Genomic DNA, 12366 nt, shown 5'->3' on the forward strand with positions numbered 1-12366 from the left:
TATGGTCTGTGGTTCAGCTACTGGAGAACTATTGGCTCCTTACGTTTGTTATAAAGAAAAAGGTTTGTACTCCAGATGGATAAGTGGGGAACCTCGTGGTACTCGATATAGCGTTAGCAAGTCCGGTTGGTACGAACGCTATGTATTCGAAGATTGGTTCATATCTCAGTTGCTTCCGCACCCTAAAGCTCTGCCTGGAAGAAAAGTTTTAATAGACAATCAGCTAAGCTCTCACTTCAGTGACAAGGTTATCAAGGCCGGCAAAGAAGAAGATATTGCTTTTGTTTGTTTACCAGCGAATTGCACCCATTTCTTGCAACCCCTTGATACAGCATTCTTTGGGCCGACTAGCCGAATCTGGAGAAGAACCCTCGAAGAATACAAGATGCAAAACCCTGCAGAAAATTCAGTCCAAAAGGAGGTGTTCCGAAGCTATTGAAGCTCCTCTGGGATAAGCTGGCAAAGGATGACAATGTCAACCTTCAAAATGGGTTCACTGCATGCTTTGATAGAAAGCGTTGCATCGTAAAGATTCCCGATAGCCGATCAAATGACGAAATCCGTGAGGCAGTTGGTGATTCTGTCATAACTTTCTTTGAAAAAAAGTGGTTTGTCACTGTTGGTACTGTGTCGCGTAGGCGAACAAAGCTTAACAAGGCTCCTGGAAAATCACTATCTGAATCGAGCCACAGAGAAGGTAAAAATCTTGAGGATTCAAGGACGAGTGAAGTGAAATCTGGCAAAGCTAAAATGAAGCCGAATAAAGGAAAGGGAGCTGGAAAAAAGTTACGAGAAGTCCTGAATCTAGACTGCTCATCTGACGACGCATCAGACAACTTGCCGGAAAAACTGTGCGACGATTCCAGTGAACTTAGTTGGGATGAAGGCCAGAACAGTGAACATGAGGATGGTGACAATTCTACTTGTAATAAGGACTCAGGTCCCCCAATTAAACTGTCTGACTTCTATGTTGTGTTCTATGAGAAAGATTTTTACATCGGGTGAGCAGAAGACTTTCCAGATGAGGGGATGGTGAAGTTCACAATTTATGGAACGTGTGAGCAATGCTGACTTCAGTTACAACTGGCCCAAGAAAGATGATGTCAGTGTTGTTGAAGAAAGATATGTTTTCGCTGGACCACTCATTCGAAAAGGAAATGGCCCCTTCCAAATTACAGGGCACCGTGAAGTTAAAAAGTCATAAAAAAAAAACTTTGCAAAGAACAAAAGTTCTAGCCTCCGGTTTTCCGGGATTTTTCAGCAAGTTCTGTTTTTTGACATGATGTTAGTCTAATTTTCTGTGTTTTTTCTTAATTTTGTTCAATATAAGCGACCTTTTTTACATTGAATCTTAGAGAAAAAAGTCTGTAAATAAGTGGTTGTTCAAACTTACCCAAAGCATGGCCAACTTTGAATAGATTAGGAAATTACATGAACAGTACATAAAATAAAATAATGTCGTTCAAAGTTGTACGAAGTGTGGGTAACTTTGAACACCATTTTCAAAAAAAAAAAATTATGGCCATGTGGGAAGGGATAGAAAAAATCCGTAACGTCCACCCTCTTCAGCGGTCAGAAATACATATGGAAATGTTTTTCTAGGTTGTTATGTTACCATTTACAAAAGTTATTGCAAAATAAAGAAGGAAAAAAGGTACTTTTAGTTCAAAGTAACCCCGTTTGACGATACTGACCTATACTTAGTACTGAAACTAAGATTTCTTGCGACACATTTTTGCAAGCCAAACGCATTATTCATTATTTCTGGAGACAAAGATAATATCTTCCTTGTAAAAGTCAACCAAACTATATTAAATGATTCTTCAGGTGAACTAATGGCGAGCAACACGTATAGATGGATAAAAAAAAAATGCGATTTCTGAAAAGACAAACAACACCACCTTTTTAAAATCGGCTCTGTTTTTTTGTGACAAAAACTAGGTCAATATAAAAATGAACAATTTTGAGTCAAAGAATCTTTACAAGTGAACTTGCTGATTCATTTTGGTTCAGTGGCAAAATCTTGATTAGCGCCCCCTCCCCTGTCTCCAAATAATTTTTAACATAATATTCATTTATTAATAAAATTATGTTTTTATTTGTTAATAGATTAATAATTCATTTTTGATGATTTTTTAGTCTATCATTTTAATTAAATAACATTATTAATTACTTAATTAAATTACTGTAATTATTATTATTTAATTATTTCTGAATTTAATTTAATTTTTTTAATGAATTAACAATTTATTAATTATTTTCACTGATTAGCTCCACCCTCTACTTTATTTTATCAAACATAAAAATTCAAAATCACAAAATGATTATAACTGTTAAATTATTTATTTTAAATTTTGCGCTTTAAAAATTTCTGTGCCTCTGGCGTGCGCCCCTCTGTCCCTTCCCTAAAACTGCATCTGCTGTGGTTACACCTACTGAATAGAAATTCTTGTATGCCTGTCTTAAAGTTCAAGAAACTCATGTGTTGTGCCTGTGATACTTTATGTTTGATGTACTCAAGGACAAGATTTATTATCCATATTGTCCATTGAATGCTAACGATCTTATTCCTAACCTCATCCTGTTTTGCTACTGAACTCAACTACAATACAATTATATATGGGTAAATAAATTTGGCTCACTAAACAAATGGCCTAGAGGTAAAAGCCCTGGCTTTTCGGCTTGTTTCATTTGTATCTGAATACCAGATCTTAATCTATTTCTATACTGAAAAACTGATAAAGAGTATTTCTCCGCAGCTTTTTTCCTCTTTCGACCAGTTAGACACATCAAGGCAAAGCTCTAACGCTACCTTTGGTAAATAGGGTGTTAGGCGTTCCCCCCAGAAAATTCCCCGCGGAAAATCCTCCCCCCCCCTGCGTAAAATTGTCGCACGCAAAAAATTCCCCCGAAAAAACATCACAACAGAAAGTACCCCCGGAAAACCCCTGTGGAAAATTCACCCGTATTCCCCTTTGATAATTTCGGATATTTATTAGAAAGGAAACTTAAAGGTCTACTCACCTGTTTAAGTCACAGGCAATGCTATAGCGTTACCTATAGTAAACAGCCATAAGGCTAAAATGTATTATTTTTTCCCCCAGAGGCACTTCATATGGAAGGGGCGGCCGTATAAACTTCGGAGGGGACTCATTTAATTACAAAATAAAAGTTCTAGTGAACTTTTAAGGAGTCCAACGTGATTGGAGTGCAACCAGTCCTTCCCCCTTACTGTTTTTCCCCAAACACATCTGAAAAAAAATTGACATAGCCATTTTGTTCAAAATAATCCAAAGGTCAAATAACCATGCCACCGGGGTTGACAACCGCCCTTCCAGTCTCCGGGCAAGGGCTGTAAGTTATGCAAGTTGTCCATTGTTAAGATCTAAGGCTTTTATGGGAAGATTGGTCGGATAAACTTTGGAGGGGGCTCATTCAAATGGATATAAGAAGTTCCAGTGCCCTTTTTAAGATTCAAAACTGATCGGAGGGCAACCATCTGCCCGTGTTCTTTTCCCCCAAATGCTTTCGATTAGAATTTTGAGATAACCATTTATTAAAAATAGTCCTAGAACTATGGCTTCGGGTTTGACTTCCCCCCCCCCTCCCGCAGCCCCCTGTGCGATGGCTGTAAGCTATGCAAATTACTCATTGTTAACACATTCGATTTTTTTCTTAAGATTAATTAAAAAAAACTTTTTCCACAAAATAAGTTATTCAAAGAAAAGTAAAGAACTCCATTAAACAAAAAATTAGCAAAACTAATGTCAAATAATCTACCAAGCGTGAAACTACCACAAATCAGCATTGATAAATAAATGAAACCCAAAACGAACAGAAATTACAATAATTAGCCGAGTCATACTCAAAACGAACAGAAATTAACATAAGTTGGGCGCAAAACCCTTATGCCTTCCCAAGGCCAGAACAAAATTTGCACTTTACTGAAAAAATACAAATGAATGTGCATTGTCAGTTTAATATACATATACTGATATCTGGTAATCAAAATGTTAATATTATTTGATTTATTAAAGTTATAAAAGTAAAAACATTTATATTTTTTTCAGTAAAGTGCAAATTTTGTTCTGGCCTTGGGAAGGCATAGGGGTTTTGCGCCCAGCTTGTTTTAATTTCTTGAGTTTGACTCGGTTATTTATTGTATTTAGTGTTCGTTTTGCGTTTCATTTATTCATCGATGCTGATTTGTGGAAGTTTCGAGCTTAGTATATTATTTGATTTTATTTTTGCTCAAATTTGGTTTAGTGGAATTCTTTACTTTTCTTTGAAAAACTTATTTGTGGAAAAAGTTTTTTTTAATTAATTTCTGTTCGTTTTATATTGACATAGTCTTTTCAGGGAAAAAGAAAATAACACTTTAAATCTTTTCGTTTTTAAGACTTTATAGTTTGGCCTGCTATTTGTATGCCAGAGAATAATTTTCAGCAATTTTTAACAGCATACACCCTTTTAAAAATCTGGACACAAATATTACTGTTTAATTTAGTTTCATAACTCCTCTAGTTGACCTGTAATGGAAAACTTGATACCATTCGCAAAAAAATCTGTTTACTTTCTTTGATAGCTTGGATACATTTGAGCTATTTGGATTTGGTTAAATTTTAAGACCAGAAGTAGCCCTGAACGTTTGAACATAATACCCTCAGTCGTTTTTGGGATACTGCTGAGATGCCTTGTTGGGAATTAGTATTATCACAGTGCATTTTGATTTAATCTTAAGTCAACATTCAGTTTTTAAACATATAAAAATTAGATTTGAGGAAGACTAAAATCTATTCTAAAAATCATATAAAACAAATTTCTATATTAACCTTATATACCCCCAGGGCATAACTTACAGCCCTTGCATTGACGGCTCTGAGGTGGCTATCATCCTAAAAGACCAAATTACCAGAACTTTCAACTGCGTTGATCAAAATGGATATCTACCAATTTTTACGGGGTGTGTTTTGGAAAATTGTTGGAATGTAAGAGGCACTAGTTGCAATCCAACCAGTTTCAAGTGTTAAAAAAGACCTTCTGCCTATGTCTTTCAAATGGAATGCTCCCGTTTGATCTTTTTATGGCAATAATTCAAATAAAACTTTATAAGCCCCCAGGGCATAACCTACAGCCATTACACTGGCAGCGGTGGGGGGGGGGGAGGGGTTGTCATCCTTAAAGACCGAATTTCCAAAACTTTTAACTACGTTGGATAAAATGGCTATCTAAAAAATTTTATTGGATGTGTTTTGGGAAAAGGTGGGCGATAGAGGGGGGTTAGTTGACCTCAAATCACTTTTGACTATTAAAAAGGGTACTAGTCCTTTGAATTTTAAATCGAATGAACCCTTTTTCAAGGTTCTACGACAAAGATTTCAATAAAAACCTTATATGCCCCCAGGGCATAACTTATAATCCTTGCCCTGAGGGTTGTGGGTCAGTGTCCTCCTTAAAAATATGTTTTCTATCTGGAAATCAACTACCCTGAACAAAATGGCTAAATAGAAATTTTTATTGGATGTGTTTGGGGGAATGATGGGTATGGGGGGGGGGCTAGTTGCCCTCCAATCACTTTCGACTATTAAAAACGGCACTAGCCCTTTGAATTTCCAGTCGAATGAGCTTTTATTGAAGTTTTTACGACAACGCCTTCTTTAAAAGCCTTATATACCCCCAGGGCATAACTTAAAACCCTTGCCCTGAGGGATGTTGGGGAGTGTCCTCCACAAAAACATATTTTCTATCTGGAAATCAAGTACCCTGAACAAAATGGCTATCTCAAAATTTTGATTGGATGGGTTCGGGGGAATGATGGGCGTGGGGGGTGGGCTAGTTGCCCTCCAATCACTTTCGACTATTAATAAAGGCACTAGCCCTTTGAATTTCCAATCGAATGAGCCTTTTTTGAAGCTTCTACGACAAAGTCTTCTATAAAAACCTTATATGCCCCCAGGGCATAACTTAAAACCCTTGCCCCGTGGGTTGTGGGGGAGTGTCCTCCCCAAAAAGACATTTTCTATCTGGAAATCAACTACGCTGAACAAAATGGCTATCTCAAAATTTTGATTGGATGGGTTTCCAGGGTAAATTTAAGCTGGGGAAGTTTGTCAGAATTCCTGTACGAAATCCTTTTATTTGTTTTACTTTCTCTTTGTCGACTCAATTTTTTATATGGAGATATTAAGGGGAATTGCCTGGGGGGGATTTTTTATTTTTTTTACCGGGTCGGAATCGTCAAGAGGATTTTTCCATGAGGGGGGGGATTTTCTACATAAGAAATTCTCGATGGGGATTTTTTTGTAGAAGAAATTCTTCATGGCGAAACTTTCTGCGGGAACAACTTCCAACTAGCAGGGTGAAGACCTGATTTCCGAGAAAACTTTCATACGGAGCGGGGAATTCCTGGCAGGGTTTGAGAATTTTTCGGGCGGAATCGTCCAAAAGAAACTTTTCGGGGGGGGGGGGGAATTTTCAACAAGAATTGAATTCTCAGGGGGGAGGTCCTGAAATGAGGGGGGGGGAAGGATTATGTGGGAGGAACTTTCCATGGAGTTTTTCAGTGAGGGAGGGAATATTTCATAAGAGGAGGAGCCGGTTTTCCCGGTATTATTTAGAAAACGATCAGAAATTAAATTTAAAAAATAAGTTTTTTCAACTGAAAGAGCAGCATTAAAACTTAAAACGAACAAAAATTATTAAGTATAACAGGGGGGCTACCTCCTCACGAGTACCTCACTCTCTATGCTAAGGTTTTTCTGTCCCATTTCTTTAAGAGCGACTCCTTAAACACATTAATTAGAATAGGGTGTTTAATTAGAATAAGAAGCTTTTTTAAAAGTGCTAAAAGACTTTAGCGTAAAGATCGAGGTATTCAGGAGGGGGATATCCCCCATTTACGGTATAATTTATGTCCATTTTAAGTTTTTTTACTCCTTACTTTTAGTTGGTTTATTTATCAGGATTCGTTTGTAAAATGCAATGACTTTCATCAATAATATATAATGTATACATTTTCACAAAAAGAAGAGGCTATTGTCGTAAATCCTTTATGAAGTAAGACAACAAAAATGAATAAAAATATGTTGCTATCGAACACCCAAAATCTTAAAAACAAAGAAAAAAAAAGATGATAGCATGCCCACACCTACTCATTCCGAAGCCACTTCAGAAAGGGTCCATCTTTTTTCCTGTTTCTTTTTTTTATTCTTTTTATTTCTGTTCCTTTTTTCCTGTTTCTTTTTATTTCTTTTAAGACCGAATCTTTGTTAGGTTCTAAATTTCTGTACAGAAAATGTTTCTACTTCAAAGAGAAGTGATAGGATAAAACATTGGTGTGCAAATGGTCTTTTCACATAAACAAATAAATCTAAATATGATTTTAGAATAGTTTTAGCTAAACAGCAAGAATGCTGTAAGCATTCTTTAAATATATATGTTAAAACACAAAAAAACATTGACGACATCGATATCAATGCTTCATATAGATTTGATTTTGATATTGAAATACGAAAGAAAAATGGAACTATTCAGTTTGAAGTGATGGATCAATCAAACAAAAACGAAATGCTTGATGCTTCGTATTGTAATCCAGGCGGTGTAAAACGCAAGGCAGGACGTCTGCAAATCGGGCGGGATGAGGTCATGGATCAAACAGTTCGTGGTAACGAACTGTAAGTAAGGAGCGACCCGGCTCAATGGTAACCGAAAGTCTAAAAAACGGAATTTTGATACCAATAGATACATCAAAAGAATCAGATTTTAATTGTGATTTCAAATATATAAGTTTCATCAAGTTTAATCTTACCCATCAAAAGTTAGGCGCCTGAGAAAATTTGGCTTATTTTGGAAAAAAGGAGAAAAGACCCCCTAAAAGTTATACAGAACCTTAATGAAAATCACACCATCATATTCAGCGTATCAGAGAACCCTATTGTAGAGATTTTAAGCTCCTATTTACAAATTATGTGGAATTTTCCATTTTTTGCCAGAAGAAAGATCACGGATGCGTGTTTATTTGTTTTTTTGTTGTTTTTTTGTTTTTTTTCCCAGGGGTAATCGTGTAGACCCAATCGTCCTAGAATATCATAAGAGGGCCCATTGGAACGGAAATTATAAGTTCTAGTGCTCTTTTTAAGTGACTAAAAAAATGGAGGGCAACTAGGCCCCCTCCCACGCTCATTTTTTCCCCAAAGTCACCTGATCAAATTTTTGAGAGAGCCATTTTGTTTAGTATGGTCGAAAATGTGATAACTATGTCCTTTAGGATGAATTAATCCCCCGAAACCCCCGGGGGGAGGGCTGAAAGTAATGAAGTTTACCCAATTTTAACATATAGCACTGGTTATGGGAAGTATACAGACGTTTTCAGGGGGAGTTTTTTCTGGTATTGGGGGGGTGGGTTGGGGTTTATGTGGGAGGATCTTTCCATGAAGGAAGTTTTCATGGGGGAAGGGACATTGCTATGAAGTAGGGACATTGCTAGGTACCTTACCTAGGTACCTCTCCCCCCCCCCGAAACCCCAAAAACCACAGTTTAATATCGTATACGCAATGAAAACCTTGCTATCATTGCCTACTCTATAAGAGTTAGGACGTCAAAAACGGGTTTTGTCATTGCCCATTCTATAGTGAGTAACCCGAGAGGCCCGCATAATGGGGAAAGTACCGAAAAATATGTAGTAGTAAAATATGGATCAATTACAGTACATATTTTAGGCATAGTAATGGGTGACAAGTGTCAGCCTTTGGTTTTGAGCCACTTCATTGCTTTACAATTACGAGTTTAGCCAGACTCCCCAGCATTATTTAAAAAAAATCAGAAATTAAGTATAAAAAAAACAAGTTTTTCAAGAGAAGGTAAGGAACAAAATCAAAACTTAAAACGAACAAAAAATATTAGGCATTTGATTAGGTTCGTCCCATGGTGATCACCATACTCTTTAGTTCCAACAATTTTCATTAATTTCATATGAAATATTTATTCTAAATCACGGCCGTTTTGATTAAGAGGTCATTTTTAAAGAATTGTAAAAAAATTCGAACTTTGGCGTAAAGAGCAAGGTATTTACTAGGGGGCAAACCCCCTAATATACGTATTAAAAATATATGAATATAGAAGTTAGATACGTAAGTTAATTTGTAAGTTACGTATATTTATTATTAATAAAAACGTTCGTAAATAAAATTCAACAAGTTTCGAGAAAGCCATTTAACCAAATAAAAGTAAAATTAATATGCAAATTTTGTTTTAATTATTCATGTACGGTGAGCCAAAATCAAAACCTGCATTAATTCAAAAACGTTCAAAAATTAAATAAAAAAAACAAGTTTTTTTTTAACTGAAAGTAAGGAGCGCGTCTTTCTCACAACTTTCTAACAACTCTATTTTTTTTAAACAACAAAAAAACTTTAGCGTAAAGAGCGAAGCGCTGAGGAGGAGACAGCCCCTTTCATATACGGAATAATTTCTGTTTGTTTTAAGTTTTAATGTCGCTCCTTACTTTCAGTTAAAAAAAACTTGTTTTTTTTATTTAATCTCAGAAAAGGGGGAACAATAGCCGACCAGGGAAACAAAAATAAATTGAAAAAGTGCATAAAAATGGGAAGATTAGAAACATTCCTATTTAAATCTTGGTAAAAACAAAGCTCCTCATAAACAATGGTTGGAGATCACTACAACAGGTGATGAAACTGTAGGGAGGAGGGGCAAGACACCCTTTTTTTATTTTTTCTAATGAAGATATAAACAAATGTATTTTCAAAATTTAGGTTGGTAATTTTGTTGTTTTTTCAGTTTTTCAATGAAAATACGAGAGAAATGTATTTTCAAAATCTAAGAGGAGGGGAATGATCTAGAGAAGAAATTACCCTCTATCCCACCCCTGAAACTGGTATTCCAGCACTAAAGCACAAACTGAACACCGGGCAGCATGGCAATTAATCATCTTCCTGACCATTTTCACCATGGAGAGGTAAAGACAAGCGTCCTCAGACAAACACAATAAAGTGGTGTCATCCTCTCCCCCCCCCTGAGAGTACATCTTGAAATACCACTTGTTACGCTGAGGATTTCACATGTCAGCTACACCACGCCTCTTCGTGCCACGCAGGGCATACTCGCTTCCCGTGTGTCACAATTCTGACAAACGTGGCACCTTTTGAACGGTTTTTTTGAAAGTGGGACGCCCCCGGACTTTTGAAGAAAAGAAACTTTTGACGGTAATTGAATAGCTAGCTAGTTCCCATGGGCGCCCATAAGCTGAATTCCAGGGGGGGGCTTACCTGATCTAATTGGCACTTTTAATGCTATATAATAGAAATCTTAGAACAAAAATAAAAAAATAAGGCAACATCATTCAGCCAGAAGGGGGCTGGCGGCCCGCCCCCCCCCCTTATGGGCGTCCATGCTATTTCCTAGGGATAAATATTCAGTTCCCTGCTTGCAGCAGGACCACACGTTTTCCCACTCAGCTGAAATTCAGATACCTGGTATTTTTTAACCGTAAGCTCCTCACAACCCCGGCCAGGGATTCAGTGGCGTGAATATTACTATTTTCCTCACAATACAACCCAAGGTCGTTGAAAAAGAGCAACAAATGGAATTTGAAATAGCCTTGTATCGAAAAAAAAGTGAAACTTCATTACGGTGTAATTTGTGTCTAGACTTTCTGAGACTACACGTGACAGATGATCGTTTAGATCAACTTGCCTAGAATCAGCACAATGTAACTCACATATGCGTACATGGATTCGTATACATAGGCTATATATATATACATATACATATACATATATATATATATATATATATATATATATATATATATATATATATATATATATATATATATATATATATATATATATATATATATATATATATATATATATATATATATATATATATATATATATATATATATATATATATATATATATATATATATATATATATATATATATATATATATATATATATATATATATATATATATATATATATATATATAGGCTATATTACTTTCGAAATTTGTATTTGCAACATATGAAGACACTGATGGTAACTGAACGAGTCAAAGATCTGCCTGGAGTTTTAGAAAAAAATGTGAATAATAAATTAGGCTACTCTCGCAAAACGTTTCGCGCGTGCACAATGTGAAAAGTGTCAATTGGATAGGAAACTCCAAGGCCAACCCGTGACTACCACCTTCCAGGAATAAGACTTAAATTACTACTTAAATTAAGTTTTTATAAAGTCTTTAGTACTATTCTCTTATATATATTTTTTTTATTGTTACCCAACCTATGTATGACTGTGTGTATGGGTTTTAAATAAACAAACTAATTAATCAGAATCAAATTATTAAGTCTCTTACGATATTGTATTTAGCAGGAATAAAGTCAATCCAGGGACAATTAAATCATCACTTCCAATATTCCATCTTGTTCCAAAAATCACTAACCCTGGCATAATTGTTCACTTTCACTATTTGTGAGACCACAGATTAAACTGAGATTTCAAAAAAACCTGCCAAAAACATGCGGTCTCACAAGCTCTACAAAACCGCTCAATACTTGAGGCATCTACAAATTTTTGAAGTTCTTAGCGCGCAATCTCGTTATTTCCTCGGAGACAGAAAACGATACAAATTTAACTTCTCTAAGAAGATATCTATTATCTCTTGATAATCTTGTCATTTTTAATGTTTATTTATACATCTTTACGAGAAGAAGAAAACAAGAATTTATGCGGAATGCGGACTTTTTGCGAACATAATAATTTAAAAATTAATTATTAAAAACACTCAAGTGAATTTCCGGCTATATCTACTAAACTGTGATTTTGTGAAGGATTGATTGGAGTCTAATTATTTTGTTTCTATCTAACTGTTGTTTATTAATCCTATTAGTTATCTTATAATCTTCATAATCCTTTTTTTATTCTTTTCCTTATTTAAATTAATGTGAAAATATCCCCCTTCTTTACAGGCAACGTAGGGATTAATAACGTATATTCATTCTGTGTTTAATTCTTTATGAATAAATCATATCTGACCAATGGCCTTCCTCGCTGAAATAGAAGAAATAATTGAGAGAAAAAATAAATAAGTATTCTAACTCATGACTAATCAGTTGTCCTCTGCCAAGACAGAGTAACTGCATTTTCCAAGTTTTTGGAGAAGTCTTAAAGTTACAATTTCATTTTCATTTTTGGAATGGAGAAATAAATGAAAATGCAGTTTCATCAATAGGTACCCCATATTCTGTTTCCTTTCCATCTTTGGTACTCTTTTCGACTAGGCTTATAATCCTAGTATCTCTGCACTAGTTTCTGCCAGGCACATACATAGAGAAAAGGCCTTA

At 35.5% G+C, this 12366-nt stretch overlaps 1 protein-coding gene across 3 annotated transcripts in view; it reads right to left on the reverse strand.

Moving 5' to 3' along the window:
* Positions 1-11542, reverse strand: part of inaE (inactivation no afterpotential E) — a 186258-nt gene extending 174716 nt beyond the window's left edge. For all 3 annotated transcript variants that reach the window (XM_089105639.1, XM_089105638.1, XM_089105640.1), the window contains exon 1: positions 11379-11542. In XM_089105639.1, coding sequence (XP_088961765.1) covers positions 11379-11473 — 95 coding nt within the window. In that variant the 5' untranslated portion in view covers positions 11474-11542. The remainder of the gene's footprint in view (positions 1-11378) is intronic.
* Positions 11543-12366: the final 824 nt, after the last annotated feature.

Source organism: Artemia sp. Qi Xiang Cuo, chromosome 19 (genome assembly GCF_049724085.1).
Source record: "Artemia sp. Qi Xiang Cuo chromosome 19, ASM4972408v1, whole genome shotgun sequence".
In the NCBI taxonomy this organism is placed as follows: domain Eukaryota; kingdom Metazoa; phylum Arthropoda; class Branchiopoda; order Anostraca; family Artemiidae; genus Artemia; species Artemia sp. Qi Xiang Cuo.